This window comes from Moschus berezovskii, chromosome 1 (genome assembly GCF_049115385.1).
Source record: "Moschus berezovskii isolate FMDL1 chromosome 1, NW_MosBer_1.0, whole genome shotgun sequence".
NCBI classification, from domain to species: Eukaryota; Metazoa; Chordata; class Mammalia; order Artiodactyla; family Moschidae; genus Moschus; species Moschus berezovskii.
Genome location: NC_142460.1, coordinates 10,350,337 through 10,373,653, shown reverse-complemented (window position 1 = coordinate 10,373,653; position 23,317 = coordinate 10,350,337). Strand labels below are relative to the sequence as shown.

Sequence of the window (23,317 nt, the reverse complement as noted above, 5' to 3'; positions counted from 1 at the left end):
GCCGCAGCGTGATGAACGGGGTTCGGGCGTCTGTCCGCCTGACCCTTGTGTTGCTCGCACAAAAGGCTCCAGCTTCGTTCTGATGGATTTGAAACCGGCAGATCTGACGTTTTCTCCCTGGTTTTTAGCTTTTTGTGAAGAAGAGATGTCCCTCGCCATGGTCCCAGTTCCTGTTTGGACCTAACAAATTACCCCCGAGCTTCTTTACCCCAAGCCAAATGCTTTGTCTTGCCCAGGATGTGTGGATCGGGAATTTGGAGCGAGCTCCGAGGGGTGGTCCTCGCTGGAGGAGTCTCGTGCAGTCGTAGCCAAGATGTCAGTTGGGTGCGCTCCTCCGAAGGCCTGGCTGGACCTGTTGTCTGAGCAGACCCCCACCCCCAGTGTCTGGCCATAGATTCTGGGTCTTGGCTGCGGGCTCAGCTGGTCCATCTTCCCATCCCACTGCCCCAGCCTGGCGGTCCCAGGCGCTCTGCCCTCCTCGCAGTGTCTGACTGCCTCCTGTGGGCGTCTCAGGATGACCAGGTGGAAACACCAGAGCCTTGGGGGTCCCACAGCGGCACTTCCGCGGCAATCTGCTGATCCAGGCAGCCAGGAGCCCAGCAGATTCAGGAGAACGGGCCTACACTCCATCTCTGGACGGGGTCAGTGCCAAGGCATTTGAGCCCCTTTGGAACATCCATGCTCTGGGTGGTAACGCTGAGACCAAAGCTTGCAGAAGTCCATCGGCTTCAGGAGCAGCCACGGTTCACGGGGCCTTGCTGAGTTGCTTTAATGGTTAACGAGCCAGCAGAGGAAGGACTTTGATTATTCCTCTCAGTGACCCTTAAACCAGCCAGCGGCAATTAAAGCAACAGCGAGCCATTCTGAACAGTGCTATGGCTTCTGCCATAAGGGATTCTTTGCTGCGTTGCCCCATTTCTTTAAAATCTTGTCTGAGAGAATATTACGCCATGGCTTCAACACCTATTATAAAATATTAGTGGCGCCCAGGGCCCCGGTGTACAATAGCTAGACAGACACTTCATAAATGCAGGGGGAAGGTTCTTAAACCCCTTGGGCAGCTTTTGACATGCTGCGTTCTTCCCCTGCCCTGGATTTTGCTAGCGTTTCCACTGCAGACATAGGATCCTGGTTTTGCAGGCATTTGCTAGAAATTGGATCCACCCCCGCCCCAGGTTGGAACTGGTTCAAGCAAATTGTACTTGAATGCTATGAAACTTGGGATCAAAAAAGCATAGGAAAACTTGTTTTAGAGCTGATAGAGGAAAAGCATGGACTGGGGCCTTCAGGAAATCTAGATTTGAATCCTCCCCCTGCCTCTTCGTAAGCTGTGCAGTCTTGGCAAGGTTTTTAGCTTTTCCAGGTTTTTCATTTCCTTCTCTCGGAAGGGGGAAGGGCAATACCTATCTTGCAGAGGATTAAATAAGGATTAAATAAGGTGATGATTGTAAAGTGCCTGGCCCTGTACCTAGCATGTAAAGTGTTCGGCCAACTGTGGTCCTCTCCTGTCTAACCGTTGCTTTTTATTGAATAACGGCACCTTCATAAAAATCACTACTGTTTATCGAAAGCTGATTGTATTCCAAGCATTGTCCTAAGTGGTTTTATATAGGTTAGTTCTCAGAGCAGCTCTTGAAGACGGTGCTGGGACGCAGAAGGGCTGAGAGGCCGAGCTGGTTCTCCTGGGCCACACGGCCAGTGGGGTGAGGACCCGGGATTTCAATCCAGGAGTCTGAGGCTGGAGCCCAGGTGCTGAAGTAGTTTTAAGATGTGCGTTTGTGGGTTTGGAGGGTGCATCCTCTGAGGCCCCCACCGAGGCTGGTGAGGTGGAGGAACGCTGATCTAGGACTTGGGGACCAGGTGTTCGTCTCTGCCCTGACACTCGCCAGATATACATCCTTGGCATGGGGGAGGCTTCAGTTGCCCGCTCTGTGCAGTGACAGCCTCTGAGTTAGATGACGGGCAAAGGCTTTGCCATCCCTCAGTGAATGACTGAGCCTTTAAAAACTGATTAGTTTTATTGAAATATAGTTGACTGACAGTATGGTGTTAATTTCTGCTACATGGCAAAGCGATTCAGTTATACATATATATACATCCTTTTTCATATTCTTTTCCATTATAGTTTATCGCAGGATATTGAATATGGTTCCCTGTGCTGCTCAGCAGGACCTTGTTGTTTATCCATTATATGTAAGCGTTTGCACCTGCTAATCCCAAACTCCATCCCGTCTCTACCCCCACCTCCCCCTCGGCAACCTTAGATCTGTTCTCTATGCCTTTGAGTCTTTTTGTAGGTAAGTTCCTTCGTGTCATATTTTGTTTGTTTATTTGGTTGTGCCGTGTGGGATCTTTACTGCACGTGGGATCTAGTTCCCTGGCCCCCTGTATTGGGAGCATGGAATCTTTGCCACTGGACCACCGGGGAGGTCCTTTTTATTCTTTTATTTTTGGGGCCACACTGTGCGGTATGTGGGATCTTAGTTCCCCACCAGGGATCGAACCCATCCCCCTACAGTGGGAGAGCAGTCTTACCCGCTGGACCACCAGGGAAGTCCCTGTGGTATATTTTAGATCGCACATATAAATGATATCACATGGTTTGTCTGTTACCTCGCTTAGTATGATCATCTCTAGGTCCACCCATGTTGCTGCAAATGGCATTATTTCATTCTTGTTTATGGCTGAGTAGTATTCCACTGTGTATTAATATATACAAACACACAGGCACACACACGCATACACACACACATATATAGGGTTGTTTAGTCATCAGGTTGCGTCTGTCTCTTTTGTGACCTCAGGTACTATAGCCCACCAGGCTCCTCTGTCCGTGGGATTCCCCAGATAAGAGAAATCCATTTCCTTCCATTGCCATTTCCTTCTCCAGGGGATCTTCCCAACCCAGGCAGATTCTTTAGCACTGAGCCACCTGAGAAGCCCCCCATATATAGACATACACACACGTCTTTTTTGTCCATTCGCCTGTTGGAGGGCATCTATGCTGTCTCCAGGCCATAGTGTTGCTGTGGTCACAGGAGTGCACGTGTCTGTTTGAATCATAGTTTTCTTCTCCAGATACATGCCCGGGGTAGGACTGCCGGGTCAGGTGGCCGCTGTCTTTCGTTGACTGAGGAACTTTCATGCTCTTTTCCACAGTGGCTCTACCAGTGTACTGGCAGGACAGAGATTTTGATTTGAATCTAGCGACGTGCTGAATGGGCTGAGTCCTGCTCAGTCTTGATCACGGGGAAATAAAAAATGCAGGTGAATCTGTGCTGCAGCCAAACTTTGATCCTTATTGAAGCCATACTTGTGCACAGCTGAGGAAAAGCCCTTGAGAAAATGAAAGCCCTCTGCCTCGTTCCTTGCCGCTTGCAGTTCTGCTGGAAGCAGCCTCTTTGGACGTTTTCAGCCGTTGCTTCTGGGTTCTTCCGCGTCTCACGGCAGCGGCAGTGATTTTGACTTTGGTTCCTTTGCGGCCTCCGCCCTCCCTCCCTCCTGTTCTGTGGACTGTGTCAGAAGGAAGGTCCTCCAGGAGGCGTGGGCAGCTTCTCGCCTGCAGTGCCGGGGGCGCGTGCTTTCCTGGGGCCTGTGCTGCCTGGCCCCCGGAGCCCCCGAGGCCGGCTCTGAACGCGCCACAGCGCCCTGCTGCCACACTCGTGTCCGTTCTGAAGCAGGCCTTGTCACGCAGGACCACTTGCTGCGTGGCTGACGCGCCACTCCTGGTGAGTGTGCGCGTGAACTTGATGATCCGTCTGAGACCTGCTGTTTGCGAGTGTGGGGAAAAGTGGCTCTTCAGGTTGAGGAAATATGTTAAGCCTCTCAGCGTGGACATGGAAAAGAGTTCACTTGTGGTTGATCTCTTGTAAAATGCCACCGTTTCAGCAATTCTGCCTCCTCTCACATAAAGAATCCTGTGGGTTTCAAAACATGTGTTTGGCCCCGAATGAAACAGCAGCAAGTCCTGTCAGCCTTCTCAGCTTTGTGTATGTGTGTGTCAGTGTGTGTGTAAGTGTTTGAGTGTGTATGTGTGAGAGAGAGTGTGTGTGTCAGAGTGTGTGTGAGTGTATGTTTGTGAGAGAGAGTGTGTGTGTCGGGGTGTGTATGTTTGTGAGTGTATGGGTGTCTGTGTGTGTATGTGTGAGTGTGTGATTGTGTATGTATATTTGTGAGAGTGTGTGTGTCAGTGTGTGTATGTATGAGTGTATGTGTGTGAGAGTGTGTGTGTGTGTGTCGGGGTGTGTATGTGAGAGTGTGTGAGTATATGTGTGTGAGTGTATGTGAGAGAGTGTGTGTGTGAGTGTGTGTGTGTGTCGGGGTGTGTATGTTTGTGAGTGTGTATGTGTGTGAGTGTATGTGAGAGTGTGTGTGTGAGAGAGTGTGTGTGTGTGTCAGGGTGTGTATATTTGTGAGAGTGTATGGGTATCAGTGTGTGTATGTGATTGTGTCTATATTTGTGAGAGTGTCAGTTTGTGTATGTGTGAATGTATGTGTGTGAGAGTGTGTGTGTGAGTGTGTATGTTTGTGAGAGAGAGTGTGTGTGTGTCGGGATGTGTATGTGAGAGAGTGTGTGTGTCAGTGTGTATATGTGTGAGTGTGTATCTATGTGAGAGTGTGTGTGTCAGTGTGTGTATGTGTGAGACAGTGTGTGTGAATGTGTGTGTATGTGTCGGGGTGTGTATGTGAGAGTGTGTGTGTGTGATGTATGTTTGTGAGAGTGTGTGTCAGTGTGTGTATGTGAGTGTGTCTGTATGTTTGTGAGTGTGTGTGTGAGAGTGTGTCAGTGTATGTGTGTGTGAGGGAGTGTATGTGTGTGTGAGGGTGTGTATGTGTGTGTGAGTGTATGTTTGTGAGCTAGAGAGAGTGTACGTGTGTGTGGTTATGTAACTTCTGTCCCTCTTACAGGGCTTCAAAGCACTGACCCTTGTCCCCGATGATTAAAGGGTTTTCTCCTTTGTGGTGCTTTGGACCTTCAGTTCAGTTCAGTCGCTCAGTCGTGTCCGACTCTCCACGACCCCATGAATCACAGCACGCCAGGCCTCCCTGTCCACCATCAACTCCCGGAGTTCACTCAGACTCAAGTCCACAGAGTCGGTGATGCCATCCAGCCATCTCATTCTCTGTCGTCCCCTTCTCCTCCCGCCCCCAACCTTTCCCAGCATCAGAGTCTTTTCCAGTGAGTTAGCTCTTCGCATGAGGTGGCCAAAGTATTGGAGTTTCAGCTTTAACATCAGTCCTTCCAATATATATATGTATATTTTAACAGTTTTCAATGTTTAAAATATATTAATTTTACTAGTTTAAAAGTGTACTTACTTGTTTTTGGCTGGGCTGGGCTCTCCTTACTGCTGTGGCCTTGCTCCAGTGGCCGGGAGCGGTGGCTGCTCTCCTCTGCAGCGTGCAGGCTTCTCCGCAGCAGCTTCTCTTGTTGGGGAGTGCGGGCTCCAGGACCACCGGCTTCCGTTGCTATGGCTGCAGGCTCGGTAGTTGCGGCGCTTGGGCTTACTTGCCTGGTGGCTTTGGGCTCTTCCCCAACCAGGGATCGACCCCATGTCCCCTTTACTGGTAGGTGGATTCTTATCCACTGCATTGCCAGCAAAGTCCTAAACATACATTTTTTAAAAATTGTATTGATTAGATTCCATTCTGGTGGCTCCTGCCTGTGTAACATCAACAAAAACTGATGATTTGAAAGTGAGCCTTTCCCAAAGTGTCATTCTATAAAATAACTGGTTCATATTATTGAAAACTATCAAGGCCGTGGAAAACTGAAGAACACTTCCAGATTCAGGAAACTAGAGAGAGTTTGACAACTAGATCCTGTGTGAGTCCTGGACTGGATCCTGGACCAGGAAAAAATAACTTTTCTTCCTTTGCTGTAAAAGATGTTGGCTTAGATGGTGAAGAGTCTTCCTGCAATGTAGGAGACCCAGGTTTGATCTCTGGGTTGGGAAGATTCCCCTGGAGAAGGGAATGGCTACCCACTCCAGTGGGTAGAGTGGGAAAGAATAGAGATCTCTTCAAGAAAATTAGAGATACCAAGGGATACCATCTTTTATGCAAAGATGGGCTCGATAAAGGACAGAAACAGTACAGACCTAACAGAAGCAGAAGATACTAGAAGAGGTGGCAAGAATACACAGAAGAACTGTACAAAAAAGATCTTAATGACCCAGTTAATCACGATGGTGTGATCACTCACCTAGAGCCAGACATCCTGGAATGTGAGTCAAGTTGGCCTTAGGAAGCATCACTACGAACAAAGCTAGTGGAGGTGATGGAATTCCAGCTGAGCTGTTTCAAATCCTAAAAGATGATGCTATAAAAGTGCTGCACTCAATATGCCAGCAAATTTGGAAAGCTCAGCAGTGGCCACAGGACTGGAAAAGGTCAGTTTTCATTCCAATCCCAAAGAAAGGCAATGCTGAAGAATGTTCAGACTACCACACAATTGCATTCATTTCACACTCTAGCAAAGTCATGCTCAAAGTTCTCCAAGCTAGGCTTCAACAGTACGTGAACCGAGAACTTCCAGATGTTCAAGCTGGACTTCGAAAAGGCTGAGGAATCAGAGATCAAATTGCCAACATCCATTGGCTCATAGAAAAAGCAAAAGAGAATTCCAGAAAAACATCTACTTCTATGTTGTGAGAGTTGGACCATAAAGAAGGCTGAGCACCGAAGAATTGATGCTTTTTAACTGTGGTGGTGGAGAAGACTCTTGAGAGTCCCTTGGACAGTAAGGAGATCCAACCCAGTCAGTCCTAAAGGAAATCATCCCTGAATGTTCATTGGAAGGACTGACGCTGAAGCTCCAATACTTTGGCCTCCTGATGAGAAGAACTGACTCCTTAGAGAAGACCCTGATGCTGGGAAAGATTGAAGGCAGGAGGAGAAGGGGACGACAGAGGGTGAGAGGGTTGAATGGCATCACCGACTCAATAGAGATGAGTTTGAGCAAGCTCTGGGAGTTGGTGATGGACAGGGAAGACTGTCATGCTGCAGTCCATGGGGTTACAAAGAGTCAGACATGACTGAGCAACCGAACAGCAACAACCCACTCCAGTATTCTTGCCTGGAGAATTCCGTGGACAGAGGAGCCTGGCGGGCTAGAGTCCATGGGGTTGCAAAGAGTTGGACATAGCTGAGCGACTACCACTTTCACTGTGAAAGATGTTGGCGGGACATCAAAATTTGAACAAAATCACAGATCAGATTAGCGGCGTTATTGTGATTGTGATCATCTTACTCTGGCTGTGTAAGAAAATGTCCTCATTTTTAAGAAATACACACTGAAATGTCTCAGGCTAAAGGCCATCATGTCTGCATCTTACCCTCATTTAGTCTGAACTATTTTAAATTAAAAATGTTTAAAAAAGAGCCTTTTCTGCATTCCCAGAGCTACCAACTCTCTTAACTCAGCCTGCAAATGGCAGTGGCATCTTGACTTTGGCCAAGGCTGCGTGTCCCAGGGCAGGTAGCTGTGCCAGCTGTGTGTCCTGGGGATGGGAGTGGTCCTCACCTGCTTGTTTGGAAACTTCCTCTAGTTGAATTAGAGTTCTGGAGCACAGCCTTTGTGCCTGGGAGGAACTTGGTTCTGCTTAGACCTAAAAAAAGCTTTCAGATGCTTGAACACCTCGGAGGAGGCCAGCTTGTACAGGAAACCATGCTGACCAGCGCCGCTTCTTTCCTCTTCTTCTGTCTTGGTGGGAGGAAGTTCTTGCTGGTGCAGAACCCGGACAGCTGGTGGGCTGGTGTGGAAAGAGGAAGCAGGGCTGACCTTGTCGGCTGCCTGGGGCCTGCCCTGGGCCTGGAGCTGGGCCTAGAATCCCCTCCATTTTACCCCAAACCACTCAAGCAGCTTAAATAAAAGATGGGGTTTCTGAAAGGCAGAAGGGAGGAGGACCCCTGGGAAGGGAAGGGCGCTGCAGAGCCTTGAGCAGGCGCTCTGAGTATCCCAGCACCCGTGGGCCCAGCACGGTGACTCGCCGCGCTGGGGGCCTCCCCCACAGAGGAGCCTTGACTGGATTGGTACGGGATCTGTCTGGGTGGTTGCAGAATCAGGGTCAGGGTCCCAGGCCGTCTCCTGCCCCCTCCGTCTGCTGCCTGCTCTCCTCCCATTTGCTCGCTCTTCCCTCTCCGTGGTCACCTCTGTGTCCTCAACTTGCCCTCCTCCGGCTTCTTCCATTCTGGCCCTCGGGAGAGGATTGTATGTCAGAAGCACGGCAGCAGGATCCTCCTTACGTGCGGGGCACAGTCCCTAAAGAAGCTGGGTTTGGGAGACGCCCCAAGAGGGTGGGGTTCAAGGTGGGGCAGAAAGGTGGGCAGAGGCGGGGCGCTGGGCCCCAGTCCCTAGCCGTGGTTCTGCTGCTTCCCGACTGGGGGGCCCTGGTGCTGTCACCCCCTTTCTTGCTTTTTTTCCATGTATGTTCCCATCCCTCTGCCCCTGTCTTCCCAGGCCCCCTGGTTGGGTGAAACTTGCTGATGGGTGGTCGGGCCTGTGCGGTGCTGGGCGGGGGTGGTCCCTGTGGGGCTGGCCCTGGCTTCCTGGGGGCTCCTGTCCTCGCACCCCGTCTCTGCCCCCCCCCAGCCCCGGGGCCCTCTTGCCTTGATGCCCCAGACCCTGGCTCTGCCCCAGGCACAGTCTCTCCGCCTCGGCCTCTTCTGCAAAATTCCTGGAGCTGAAATCAGATCGTCCCGGCTCCCCATCCGTCCCCCAGGGCTGTGATGGCCACTCCCTGGGGCAGGAGACACCGGACAGAGGCACGGAGGGCAGGCAGCAGGGGGACCCAGGAGCGTGGCTGGATCCCTGCAGGCAGAGCATAGAGTGGAATCTGGGTTCAGGAGTCGGACCCATGCCGTCCAGGATGGCAGCCACCAGCCTTGTGGGGCGACTCGAGTTCTACTTTAAAAAATGACAGGTTAATACAGTATCCAGTTAGCCGCACTAAACTAAGCACACATCAAGTTTTCATTTAGCCACATGTGGCTGGTGGCCTCCGCCGAGTGCTACACAGGCTCAGAGCATCTCTGGCCGAAAGCTCTGCAGACAGCCTGGGGGGCACTTGATCCTTCTCATTGAAGCCCTGGGAAAGTGGTTTCTTTGTGTTTTAGCAGCTGCCACAAGTGTACTTAAAGAATAGATTGGGTGGGTAGAGGGAAAAATAAACAACGTGATCTGTAGTAACATTAAAAACATGTTGGTTACCTTAGAACTGGTTGGAAAGTTGGAGCGTGTCTGGTGGTGCCTTGCACCATGGAATTCTGGAACGTTCCTGCTACAGAGACTTTACATCCCAAATCTCTTGTTCTTCTGCCTCTTTCATAATTTCTGCTTTATTCTTGTTCTGTATGGACTTATTCTGTTTTTTTTTTCCCACATGAATTCACATTTGTCCTTTGTTTGAAAGTGAGACTTAATGACTGTAAGTAAAAAGCCATCGGAGGGAAATAACTTTGTTTAAAGCAAGGTTTTTAGTGAAGAATCACGCGGATGAGCCCAGCTTGCTGACTCTGAGAGCAGCGCTGTCTTGTTTCCAGTGGCTTTATCAGTTTGCTTATCAAATTCTTAGCAGATCCCCTTCTCCAGGGAAGGCTCTGAGCCTGGCCAGCTCCCCCCTTTCTTAGAAGGGAGATGAGCAAATGTGAAGCAACAGTGAAGACAGTGGCTCCAAACGCAGGCTTTCTCCTTGGGAAAATCAGAAGGGGTGAAGGAGGCCTGGGAAGGAACAGCTGCTTCGCTGTTCCTGAACACACACCCGTTCCCCTCCAGCGGGGTCTCTGCAGGGCGGCCCAGGCCGTGGGTGGGGCAGGTGTGATTTGCTGCCACCAGCTGACCTGGTGCTTTTGGGCCCCAGGTTCCTTTCATGCTCGTGTGATCACTGAGCATTTCAGAGAGATTCTGTTTTTATGGGTAGCATCTATTACCCACTTTTAAAAACTGTATTCATTTTTAACTGAATTTTTATTTTTAAAACTGTATTCATTCATTAAAAGTGACAGTAATAAACCTATTACATGTATATCTATTGTACATGTATATCTAATGTAAACCTATTACATGTACATCTTATCAAAATAACTTTTCCCAGACCTCCCCCCAAAAAAATTGTGCAAAGAAAGCCGTCATTCTGTGGCTTTTGCAAGTCTCTTTCCTATCGGGCTTCATGGGAGAGCTGGGTTCTCGTTTCTGCTCCTGCATTCATTCGTTCTCGTGATGTCACATTAGGAGTCTCTGGAAAACTCCACTCAAGAGTCACGAGAGAACGAAAGGGGAAGAGGCAGATTAAATTGAATTTGATTATGAAAATGATTTTGACCGTGCAGAGTCCCAGAAGAGGTCTCCAGGAACCCCCGACCCCTACCTCCATGTTCCCTGGACCAAACTTTGAGAACTGCGGGTGAGGGAAAGACAGATGGGATCTGTCCGTGCTCTGTAGCCCAACACTCCCCTGTGCGAGACCTCGGGCCAGGCCAGCTCTTCTCCCCGGGGCCGAGGTCCCTTATCTGGGGACTGGGGATCTTCTTGCTGAGCCTGGCCATGCTGTCCTGCAGGGTCTTTGTGAGGCTCTCGGAATATGCCTGTGAAATCTCTCCACAAGCAGAGAGCAGTGTATTTTTAAGTGGTGTGACTCGGGACCTTTTGAAGTTTGGTGACTTTAGTTTGTAGGACAGTTATTTTTAAACCGACGTCCCGTCCTCACCTCGCTAGGTTCTGGGGAGGCCTTTGTGAAGGGGAGAGGCTGCCCTTCTCAGCTTCCAGGCGAGATCACTGAGGCTTAGGTGACTGGGCTGGCCAGAAAAAAGGGCTTGTCCCCCGTGTGACCATCCTGCCCGCCACTTCCCAGGCGCCCTGCTGCAGGCTTTGTGTGGCGGGGTTTCTTGTCTGATCCAGGGCTGTGTTTCTGACACACTGACACATTCACACAGGGAGACTGTGCCACTCTCAGCAGTTCTTTGCTTGGATAAATTGCCCTCAGTCTGAGTCACCTAATGGACGTGACACAGTTTTCAGACTGGAAGCTCTGAGGCCTCATCCAAGCCAAGGGATGGCTTAGAACTCCTTCAGATGCTGATCTAAAAAAAAATCAGCTGGTAAACAGCCCTGGCCGGTGTGTGGCTTATTTTTCTTGACTGGTGAAAGGTCTGCTCATTCTCCTGAGATGTCTTCTGAACTTATCCGTGGATCACTTAGCCCAGGGAAAACAATTGGCTCTCCTCCCTGGACACCCCAGGAAGCAACCCCAACTCTGATCTTGGGAGACCACATTGTAATTGTAGATGACAGAGAACCATTTTGGAATCCTTTCTCGAACTAGGAAATAAGGCAAAAAGTACAGGTTCAGTTGTGGCCAGCTGGCTTTAAGATGAATTGAAAAAAAAAAAAAAGAGAAATTTTTTCTACAGAATAGGTTGAATTAAGTTCCCCAGAAGCTCCTTGTATGTATGGCTTTACTATCTGGGGCAGAAGCCCTCCAGCAGTTACCTGAATTTAGTTACAGAACTTTGCCACTTTATAGACTGTGATTGACTTTCCCCTCCCTGAGTACTTTAGCATGACTACCTTAAGGCATATAGTAGTTTCCAGTATTTTTTTTAAGAGGCTTACTTCAGTTGCAAAGGATAGAAACCCAGTTCTAACTGGCTTAAAACATGAAGCAGGGGTGACAGTTGTGTGCGTCTGTGTGTGTCCCATTTTGGCTCGGGGGAAGTGGCGTTTAGGGTAGACTATAAAGCATTGCTAAGTCCCAAAGCTCAGAGTGTCATTAGGACTCCTTCCCTCCATACCTCGGGTGGACTCTCCCCTCACGGTACCAAGGTGGCTGCCATCTGCTCCAGCTTTTATTACGTCTTCTCAGCCATGTCAGTACAAAAAATTTCCTCTTAACAGTTTCAGTAAAGTCCTGGAATGAAATCTTACTGGTTCTGATGGGCCCCGTGCCCTCCCTTAACGATCACGGAAGCTAGGAGTGTCCTATACTGATGGCCAGGCGTGGGATCAGTTCTGAGACCAGGGTGAGGTCCAACAAAATCAGGGCTGTTATGCTGAGTAGGCAGGGAAGATGTTGGTTTTGTGGGCTTCCACACCTCAGGATTTTATGGTGGATTATTACTTGGACAGCCGTGCCCGTCTGTGGAATGGTGGAAGAGCTAGGCCCACTCTCTTTTATCAGGGAGAAGGCTGGCTTTGTGTTTAGTGTTTAACACATCTTGGATGAATAGTTGTTGTTGTTTGGCTGCTAGCCAGCCCTGCGTCATCACCCCTGGCAGCACAGCCTCTTCGATGGAGGGAGACGCTAATGTCAAATGATATCTCTTGGACTCAGCAGCCTTCGATGGTCACACGCTCAGCCAGGCTGGTGGTCCCTGAATCTGCCCACCAGATTCACGTGGGGACCCCAACCCAGATTTGATCTGCAGATGCTTCTGCTTATAAATCCACTGTGATAATTTCCTACAATTTTTAAAAAGGGCAAAAAACAAGACAAAACAACCCCTCCCAACTAGTATCCCATCCTCCCACCGCAATTTAATCAATCCGTTTAACGTATTTTAGCTGATTATTTAGGTATTTACTTCCATCACTCTAAACAGCAGGCTTTGTGTGGCTGCCTCTCGGCGTTTTCTTTTCAGCTCTTACCCCACCGTGCCGCTCTGGGAGAGGAGGCTGCAGTCTCCTTCCTCCTCTGCCCCGCCCGCTTCCTCCGGCAGGACCAGGTTGCAATCAGCCTTCAGCATGTACATTTTTGCAGCCCGCAAAGTTGTGTTCACAGTCCTGAGGTTTACTTTTCTTTTTTTAAAAAACAAACTCTTTTCTGTCCATATCCATCTATTTATTTATTGGTCTTACAGACTGTGGGATCTTAGTTCCCCGACCAGGGATCGCTCATTGCCCCCCTGAGATGTAAGTGCAGATTCTTAACCCCGGGACCCCCAGGGCAGAGGTAAAGTGGTGTTCAGGCGTTACTGACAGCAGGCGCTGGCGGGGTAAACGGAGGCTTACTCGAGAAACCTACCCTGTCTTCCGATGCATGTGGGATCGAGGTCAGAGCGTGGGAGCTGCTCCCGTGGCCTTCCTCCCGCCAGCCCTCCCACCTGCCGCCCTTGGCTCTGCTGGTCCTTCAGCTGCGATGCCCCCTTCTCTCTCTGGTGAAATCCCCCTGTCTCCGAGTCCTGGCTGGGATGGCTCTCTCTCTGGGTGTGGCCGTCCTGGGTGTGTGTCTGCTGCAGCGTGTAGACCGAGGTCTTTAGTGCCTATCACGCTGCATGGTGCTTTTTTATGTACCACGTGAGGAAGTCTAAGGTGAAATCTTAGCTCTGCCATGTCCCAGCTTTGTGAGCTTGGGCAGGCTCCCTGGTCACTCTGTGCCTCGGTTTCCCTCTTCATACGATGTGGATCACACCCTGGCACTCACGGGGAACTGTACTCAGTATCTTGTAGTAACCTGAGCAACTGAAGCTCCTAGCTGGTAAGGTTGTTAGTGATTGCATACTCGGATGGATAAAAGCATCTGTGTCTGCCCCATGGGAGGCATTTCCCCTCATGCAGGTAGGTGGCTTATATTATAGTCACTGGTGCCTGGAGTAGCTCTGGGCAATCAGAAGTCTCCGAGGGCTGGGAAGGGGAGGTCAGTGGGTGAATCAAGCTGGTCGTGGCTCAGGCACAGGGCACGGGGCTGGAAAGGACCGTCTCTAAGGGGTATCTTCTCCTCTACTTCTAACCCCTGGTTGCCAGGTAGGAATGGGGGCCCCGTGTTGCCCGATCTAGGTGTTAGCTCTTAGAAGCTAACAGCCCTCCCTATGAGACGGAAAAGAACCATCTTATAGGTAATAAAAACGATGCGTGAAGAAGTGACTCAATCGGAGCTCGCAGAAAGAGCTTTAACCCGGTTTAGTGCCATCTCTCTGCTGAACGTCTGGAGCTGCAGCCAACACGTTGCCTCCCATGGACTGCAAGTCAAGCCGACAGCAGCTCAGCAGGGCTTTGCTTGTCCCTGGGTGGCCTGCACGCGCGTGCGCGGCGTGTCCTCTGGAGGACAAGTCTAGCTTGTTCTGTCCTCAGCAGCTGTAGCTGAAGCACGTGACTGCAGACCTGGCCAGGGAAGAGGGAAGGCGGAGCAGCTTCCAATGATGAGGACCCAGGTCGCGGGGGAGGGACCACAGATACAGGAGGGGGGCCTGGGGCTGAGACGCTCCATGTAAGACAAAGGCCATGTTCGTGTGTTTCAAACCCACCTAGAAAGCCCACGGCACGAAATGATGGGGGGAGAGCAAGTTAGGCATGATCGGGGCCCTCCTGACCCCCCATGAGCGATCCCAGTGACCCAGGAGCTCCATATAATCTGCTTAGAAGCAGTTTTCAGCCCCTTTGCAGCCAGCGACACACACGTGTGTACCGGCGGGGTGGCCGGCTGCTCTTGGGGCCCCCCGTGGCTGGTGAGCATGTGCTGTTCCTCCTCCCCCAGCGCCCATGTTGCCCCTCTGAGGCACGCAGACTCCCCAGGCTGTGGCTGTGCCGGGCCAGCTCCCTGGGGGAGGAAGGGTGGAGGGGACTGGGTCTCTGAAGCCCCGACCGACCCTTCCAGTGTGTCTTCCTAGAGCTGCAACTAAACTGTCTTTGTGATTCTTCTCCTCCTCGGGGCATCCGTGGACCTGGTTTCCTGGCTTTCACAGTGCAGTGAAGCCTGGCGCCGCCCACCCCGCTGTTCCCCTCTCCCAGACACCTGTCCAGGCCTGCATGGCTCGTGGAGTCTCTGGAGGGGGCGGCCGCCCTTATCTCTAGCCATTCTCCACATTCTGGATGGCCAGCTTCCTGCAGTCTCTGGAAAATGCCAGCGCGATCCCTCCCCTCCCCTGTGGGTGTGGCTCTGCTGCTGCTCTGGACTTGGTGTTTCCCTCCTCCCCCAGTGCCCATCCGTGCATCAGGCCTCTGTGAAGATGGTACCCCTGGGAGCTTCCGATGACTCCCCCTCTAAGAGCGAGTCTCCCACCCCTCCTCTTACCTGGCCTGCTGAGGCTCTGGGTCCTGGGCCCCACAGCAGCTGTGCTGGTCCGATCCTCACACGCTCTCCGGGGATGGACTATATTTATCCCCATCTCATCCACCGGACTGGAGGTGTCCTGAAGGCAGGGACCGAGCCCAAGGCACAGCACAGGGTCTGGCCTGTCGGAAATTGGCACACGCTGTTTAGTGTTGGCTGTGTCACAGGCCTGGGGACAGTGTGATGAATGCTGTCATCATCATGGACTGAAACTGCTGGGGTGACCAGGTTAGGCATCTTCCCCTGGATGGAGCTTTGCGGTCTAACCTGCACTGTCTGATACGGTGGTCATGGCCTCATTGATTGTTTAAGCATATCTAAATAAAATGAACTAAGGGAAAAGCTCCTTTTGTCAGTCTCGCTAGCCAGGGTCAAGTGCTCAGTAGCCATGTGTGGCTGGGGGCTGCCATACCAGCCGGCACAGGTGCTGGGACGCTTGCAGTATCACGCCAGGTTCTCTCAGGGGCTGTTGTTATTGACATGGGCTTGTACGCATAGGCTTCCTGGTCGAGTGGAGGCCCTTCTGGATGCTTTTGGGGAAGTCAGGTGGATTTCTGCAGGCTCCTTAAGCCTGAACTCTCTCCTCAATTTCCTGTTCACAGGACATCCGTCAGAAGTTCCGCTCTGTCCTGGTTGAAGCGACGGTGAAGCTGGATGAGCTGGTGAAGAAGATCGGCAAGGCCGTGGAAGACTCGAAGCCCTACTGGGAGGCTCGGAGGGTGGCGAGGCAGGTACGTGTGCCCGGTCTGCCCGCTGCCCTGCATGGCGCCGTGGGCACCTCTGACCTCCGGGACCCCCTGCTGAAGGTTGGGGTGCAGGAGAGCCGTGACTTCGTCAGGAGGTGCGTTTGGAGTTGGTGCCTTGTTTTCTCACCCCACAGTCTACCTTCGTTCAAGCTCTCAGTGCTGTTAACGCCATGTGGGTGCTGGTATTTGGATGTCCCCATGGGTGGCTTCCCTGATAGCTCGGTTGTTAAAGAATCTGATCTGCCTGTGATGCAGGAGACCCTGGTTTGATTCCTGGCTTGGGAAGATCCCCTAGAGAAGGGATAGGCTACCCACTCTAGTATCAAAGAGTTGGACATGACTGAGCTTTCAACAATATATTATTACTTCCCTGGTGGCTCAGATGGTAAAGTGTTTGCCTATAATGCGGGAGACCTGGGTTTGATCCCTGGGTTGGGAAGATCCTCTGGAGAAGGAAATGGCAACCCACTCCAGTACTCTTGCCTGGAAAATCCCATGGATGGGGGAGTCTGGTGGGCTACAGTCCATGGGATGACAAAGAGTCGGACACGCCTGAGCGACTTCACTTTGCTGGTGGCTCAGACGGTAAACAATCTGCCTGCAATGTGGGAGACCTGGGTTCAGTCCCGTTCCCCTGGAGAAGGGAAAGGCTACCCATTCCAGTACTCTTGCCTGGAAAATTCCACGGACGGAGGAGCCTGGTAGGCTACAGTCCATGGGATGGCAAAGAGTCGGACACGACTGAGCAGGGTCACTGGTCACTGCTGGGCAGTGCCTCGCTGCTGGAGTTGGTACCTGGTCCGCTTCCCAGATGGCCAGGCCAGCTCACATGGATGGGGGGCTGTGATTAGACCATCCAGCTTGTCCTCTGCCTCCCTAGTGACTGCTGTCAGCCCCACGAAGAACGCTTCTTCCCTCGAATTCTCCTTCCAGGTTCGGGAGGAACTGACCATTTCCCTCTCTTGAAACATTGGTTCTTTGTCCCGAGAGCACAGACAGGTGACAGAGGACCCAAGACCAGAAAGTGGGGCGGCTGCTGTGGCTGCTGGCTTCAGAGGGCATCTTCCGTGGATCGTCAGTGGTGGGAGGACCTCCCGGGGTCAGGTTGAGGCCCTGGGAAGAGAGCTTCCGACACACGGCAGAGCCGGCCGGCTCATCCCCAGGGCACATGTGGGCTCACGAGTTGGTCCATACTGAGGTCCTGTCCCTGCCGTGTGTTTGGTGATGGAAGATGCTGCCTCCCAGGGTCCCTGCCTGTAAGCCGATGCTCGGCGAGGGCGGGTGCCCCGGCGAGCCCCCTCTGTGTGCACTGCATGTTGTCAGGCCTGGAGGTGGGGAGGCAGCGGGCAAAGGGGAGCCCCAGGGATGCGTGAGGACTGGAGCCGTGGAGGGTCTGGGGCCAGGATGTGGGCATTCTTCTCCCTGACCCCACTCCGTGCACCCTCAGACATCTCACTGGGGATCCCTTTGATGTTTGGTGGTTCTGCCCAGATCCTCGCTGCAGGTCTGGGTTTTGCAGCTCCGCACCCTGAGCCGAGCTTTCTGCTTGGAACCTGATGCAGACGCCTTGGCTCCTGGACAGAGTGGCCTGAATCCCGCCCTTCCCTGGCCTGCTGCCCTGGGCTGTGTGACGTCACAGGGCCCGGGCGCCTTGGCCTGCGACAAGCCTGCGTCTCAGCCACTCTGCTCTTCTCCTCCTTCTGCGCTCCACCTGGGCCCGCAGCTTTCCAGGGAGAAGTCCTTCTCCAGAAGGTGCTCACCAGTCCCCAGAAGCCCCCCACCCCGAGGCATCCCCCTTCCAGGGTGCCCTGTGTCACAGCCTGTAAGGTGTCCCCCTGTTGGGGGCCGTGTCTCACCCACCCTCCCGGGTTGGTAGTGGTCTTGACCTCGTAGTGTGAAGGGTTCTGTTTAGATTGGAGGAGACGTTTCTGATACTGTAAACATTGGGTCAGTCTGAGGCAGGCACGAAATCCCCTCTTCTGAAAGTCTTTGTCACTTGAATCCTTGGGCCTTTTGAGGCCACAGAGGTCCCCATGCCATCGTGGGACTTTGCAGGGGCCTATAAAGGCGTCCCCTTGAAGCCTTGGTAGTGGCGTCCCCACTGGGAGTTTTCCCACTGGGTCCCCAGTGTTGAGATTTTGGAGCGGAACTGCTGAAGGGACCTCTGTGTTCAGAGGCTTCTGGAGGTGGTCCCTTAAGGTTGCCAGCCTTGGCTGGCGGGTGGTGACCTCCTCTGGCTGAGCTGATGCCAAACCTCATCCCGTCTCAGAGTCTGAACTTGTGCGTCCCTCTGTATTAACCGCAGGACTTGCCTGGTCCATCCCATCTCCTTCAGCTTTCTGTTCAGATGACGCTTTATGGTGGCTCAGAGGGTAAAGAATCCCCTTGCAATGCGGGAGATCTGGGTCTGATCTCTGGGTGGGGAAGATCCCCTGGAGAAGGAAATGGCAACTCACTCCAGTATTCTTGTCTGGAGAATCCCATGGACGAAGGAGCCTGGTATGCTACAGTCCATGGGGTCACAAAAGAGTCGGACACGACTGAGTGACTTCCCTTTCTTTTCTTTTTATCAGTGAGGCCTTTCTGGGCTCACACTGGAATGACAGCTGCCGGCCCACCGTCTCCATCACCCCAACCCCGTTCCTTGATAGGCCTTTTCTCCACAGCAGTTCTCGTCCTGTGACCTCTTACTGTCTACTTGTTTAGGTAGTGAAATCCTACTACCAGACTTAGAGAATTTGGTCTTAGAGAAATTTCCAGACTTAGAGAATTTGGTCTGCTTGGGTCATTTCCACGTCTGCAGTGCCAGCACACAGAAGGTGTTCAAGTCTCGAGGAAATGAGCAAATGAACCAGTAAGTGAATGAGAGGTTGACCAGATGTTCCTGCCAGCCCTCCCTTGGCATGCCGAGCTTTCTCTTTTGATTGTTGCATTCCTTGTAGCTTCTCCCCTGCTGTGTGGCTAGGTGAACAGACGAGCAAATCCAACTCCATCTGGGTTGGGTTGATTCCAATCTGCTTTGGTGGGTGAGTCCCCACTTGGCTTCGACACATCTGGAATAGATTTCACACCACTCCCTTTTGTCTGCACCCCGATCCTCTTAGATGGAAAAAGATAGGAGGGAGCTGGGTTGGGCGGGCACCCTGCTGGCCAGTTGTGAATCGTGGCTTTGAGTTTCCCTCTCATCTCTTGGCCAGTGAGAACCATGGTCATGCGATGACCATGGGCAAGCCGCAGAGTCGTCAGGCCTCATGACACGGTACAGACCCTGGGGCTGAGCGCTCTCCATCAACAGGCAGAGCCCAAGATGAATGTTGACGGAATTCTGCCCTGCTTTATTCCTGCAAACCACCCCCCGCAAACTCCTTCCTCCTTACAAGTGGGCAGGAAGAAGGGCAGAGAAGGCTCAAAGTGACCCCTGCACCTCAGTCTCCGGGGACCTTGTTGGTCTCCAGCCGAGGAACTGACAGGGCCTTCGAAGGCCAAGGCTGGGCGCGGACGTCCCTTGTTTCACCTCTGCGGACGGTGGGCCATCTGGGCTTGGCCAGGTGGCCGGGTCTGCCTGTGCGTCCGTGTCCTCAGACCTTCCTGGTGGCGAAGGAGCCGGGCCTGCCTCCAGCTGCTGCGAAGTGGGGCTTCCTGTCCTCTCCCTCTGCTCTTCCCTCCGCCCCTTCCTGTGTGTGTTTACAAGCCCCTCTGACTGTGTGGCGGCGATGGTGTCAGAGATGCTTTCGGAGCTTCCCCCCCAAGTGTGTATTATAAGGCACTGTGTTTTCAGAGCCTCAGCATCCTCATCGCTGTGGGAACAATGATCTGAATACAGTGAAACAGTGATAGTCATGGACTCTGAGAGTTAGGAGGTGTCCTTAGGACTCAGTGAAGTGAAAGTTGCTCAGTCGTGTCTGACTCTTGGCGACCCCATGGACTATATACAGTCCATGGAATTCTCCAGGCAAGAATACTGGAGTGGGAAGCCATTCCCTTCTCCAGGGGGTCTTCCCAACCCAGGGATCGAACCTAGGTCTCCCACATTACAAGTAGATTCTTTACCATCTGAGCCACCAGGGAGGCCCAAGAATACTGGAGTGGGTAGCCTATCCTTCTCCAGTGGATCTTCCCGACCCAAGAATCAAACCGGGGTCTCCTGCATTGCAGGCAGAGTCTTTACCACCTGAGCTACCAGGGAGGCCCCTCTTAGGACTTAAATGAGATAATATTTGATGATGGAATCCCTGTATGACCTTGTTGTTTAGTCACTGAGTTGTGTCCGACTCCTTTGCAAACCCGTGGACTGTAGCCCACCAGGCTCCTCTGTCCATGGGATTTCCCAGGCAAGAATACTAGAGTGGGTTACCATTTCTTACTCCAGGGGACCTTCCTGACACAGTGATTGAACCCACATCGCCTGCGCTGGCAGGCAGATTCTTTACCATTGAGCCGCCAGGGGAGCCTGCATGTGACCTTAGGCTTCATTAAAAAAAAATTTTTTTTAGAAAATTCGGAAGAAAATAAGTCTCCGTACCTTCTATTAATATTTATATATGTCCTTTTTCTTGCCTGGAGAATCCCATGGACAGAGGACCCTGGTGAGCTACAGTCCATGGGGTTGCAAAGAGGCAGACATGACTGACCGAGTAACACACACGCACACAGTTTTTCTTGAAAATAAAAAAGAGATAATACTGTGGTATGGTTTTATGATATCTGGAATGCTTGTTTCCATCCATCCATAGTCTCAGGGGAACAACGGAGATTTATAAAGGGAAAGACTTATACAGCTTGGTTTTCCAAAAAGAGTTTACAAAAATCTGTGGTTGTTGGGCCAGTAGAAATTGTGTCTGCTCATCAGTAATTTGCACTGACTTTATTGTTCCTGATGTCAACGCATTTTCCTACCATGAGTCAGATCCAGTCCTGTGATCTTGAGAACCTAATCTGGGTTCTGCCAAGAGGAGGCAGGACACTTTTTTTTCCCCTGGGTTGCGCGGGGGCAGGAAACAGACTTTGATTTATTTGAGGGTTTTTGTCTGTGAGCCAGAGCTTGTCTTTAAGGTGGCTTTGACATATCTTCCAGCCCATCTAACCTTCAGTGTGTGACCGGGACGTTCTGATGAGGGTGAAGCCCTGTGACTCAGCCCTGAATGACAGTTTCCTGCTTCCTCTGCTCCTTGGGATCTAACTAGTCTAACAGTGGCCCCAAGCCTATCACATTGTCACTGCCCGTCCCAACCCTTGTTATATTTTTCTTTGTTGAAAAATTATGGTAAACTACATTTAGCGTAGGTTTTACCATTTTAACTATTTTTCCATGTACAATTCAGTAACATTAAATACATTCTTATGGTTGGGCAGCCGTACCACCGTCCATCTTTGGAACTTGATCGCTTTCCCAAGCTGTAAACCTGTAGTTCTTAATAGTAACTCCCCGCTCTGCCCTCGCCCCAGCCTTTGGCCGGCACCATTCTGCCTTCTCTGCCTGTGGTCTTGACTCCCCCAAGTACCCATGAAAGTCGACTTGTACAGAGTTTGTCCTTTTGTGACTGGCTTTTTTTCACTTAAGCATCAGGTCTTCAAGGTTTATCCATGAAGGCTGTGTTGGAATTTCATCCCTTTTTTAAGGCTGAATAATATTTCCACTGAATGTGTAGACCCCACTGTGTTAGTCGTTCAGCTCATTTTCCTACCGTGAGTCAGATCCAGTCCTGTGATCGCAAACCTTCAGGCCACCTTTGTTATTTTTAAAATGGTTATAGAGTGTGTCAGGAGACTTTGCAACTCTGAAGTGCAGCATAAATGCAAAATAGTGACGGTTATTCAGTTCTGACAGTTGCCCATTTTGTATTGACGGGGCCCGTGTCCAGTCCTTTAACCTCCTTTGGGGAGGTAGTGGGAGGGGAAATGTTTGAAGCTTAGCTGACTTAACTGTAGGACAGCTGGCAAAGCTTGGCCTCCGAGCCAGACTGCCTGGCTTTGAATCCCAACTCACCACGTAATAGCTGTGGGACCTGGGCAGGCTGCTTAACGTTTGTGCCTCAGTGTCTTCATCTCTAGAATGGGGCTGTAGGGACTTCCCTGGTGGTCCACTGGTTGAGACTCCCAGCTGCCAGTGGAGGTGGCTTGGGTTTGCTCCTGGCTGTGGAACTAAGTAAGACCCTGCATGCTGCATAGCGTGGTAAAAGGAAAAATGGAATTGTGTATCAGTTAGCTTTTGCTGTGAAACAAACCAAACTCAGTGACTTTATACGTTTACTTAGCTGATGGTTTTGCTGGGCAGTTTTCTGATCTCAGGGTTTGGCTGACTCAACAGTCAGCTGATGGGTTGGCTGGGGGTTGGCTGCTCTGTAAAAGATTTATTTATTTTTTGGCTGTGCTGGGTTTTGCTGCAGGCGGGCTTTCTCTGTTTGTGGCCAGTGGTGGCTGTTCTTCTTTGCAGTGTAAGAACTCCCCACTGCTGTGGCTTCTCTTGTTGTGGAGGATGGACTGTAGGGCTCCTGGGCTCTAGAATGCAGGCTTAGCAGCTGTGGCACACAGGCTTACTTGCTCTGTAGCATGTGGGATCTTCCCTGACTGGGGATCAAACCAGCGTCCCTTGCATTGCAAGGCAGATGCTTAACCACTGGACCATCAGGGAGGCCCCAGGGATGGCTTTATGTGTCACTGAGTTGGCTGGTTGTCAGCTGAGGTGTTGGGTAGCTGGCCTACAGGCACTTCATCCAACAGGCTAGTGTAGGCTTCTTCATATGGTGCTGGGATTCTAGGAGCAGAAAGGGCAACCCCTTTTCAGGCCTCTGCTTGTATCACATCTGTTAATGTCCTGTTAGTCAGAGTAAGTCGCATGTCCAGTCCAAATGCAAGAGGTGGGGAAAAGATAAACTCCTGCAAAGGATTACGGCCATTTTTGCAGTTTAGCACGATGATTATAAGTTAGTTCATATAAAGCATTGGATGAAAGAAAAAGAATGTAAGTTATTGCCCCAGATGTATTTTTCCATCAAATAATACCTTTCTGAGGTGAATCTGCTACATTAAAAAACAGAACAAAAACACCACCGCCACCCTCAAAAGTGCCCAGTGGGTAGAAGAGGAAATAGCCCTTCGCTGGCTGGCAGGGGATGCGGAAGATGCAGATGGGAGGGTGATGCCAGGCGGGGCAGGCGAGAGCTCAGTAGCTTGTGAAGATGAAATCTGGCAGAGGACAAGAAGACGGCAGCTCTCTATTCCTGATGGAAAGCCCTCCAAGCCCAAAGGGATGGGCGGGTGCTGGGGACCTTGAATGGCAGGGAAGTCACGTTTTCAATGAGAGGAAACTGGCAAGTACCCTGAATTCCCATGTTAATCCCTACTGTAGGCTTCTTTATTGGGAAATCTGGACATTGGCTTTGTTTGCAGAAGACCTTCCTTAAGTGGAAAATTACCTCTTGAGAAACCTGTATGCAGGTCAGGAAGCAACAGTTAAAACTGTACATGGAACACCAGACTGGTTCCAAAGAGGAAAAGGAGTACGTCAAGGCTGTATATTGTCACCCT

At 51.4% G+C, this 23,317-nt stretch overlaps 1 protein-coding gene across 1 annotated transcript in view; it reads left to right on the top strand.

Annotated features, from left to right (window-relative positions):
- The window catches only part of SH3BP5 (SH3 domain binding protein 5), a 71,004-nt gene that overhangs the window by 13,856 nt on the left and 33,831 nt on the right, over nucleotides 1-23,317 (top strand). The window contains exon 3 of the mRNA XM_055416632.2: nucleotides 15,647-15,775. Coding sequence (XP_055272607.1) covers nucleotides 15,647-15,775 — 129 coding nt within the window. The remainder of the gene's footprint in view (nucleotides 1-15,646; nucleotides 15,776-23,317) is intronic.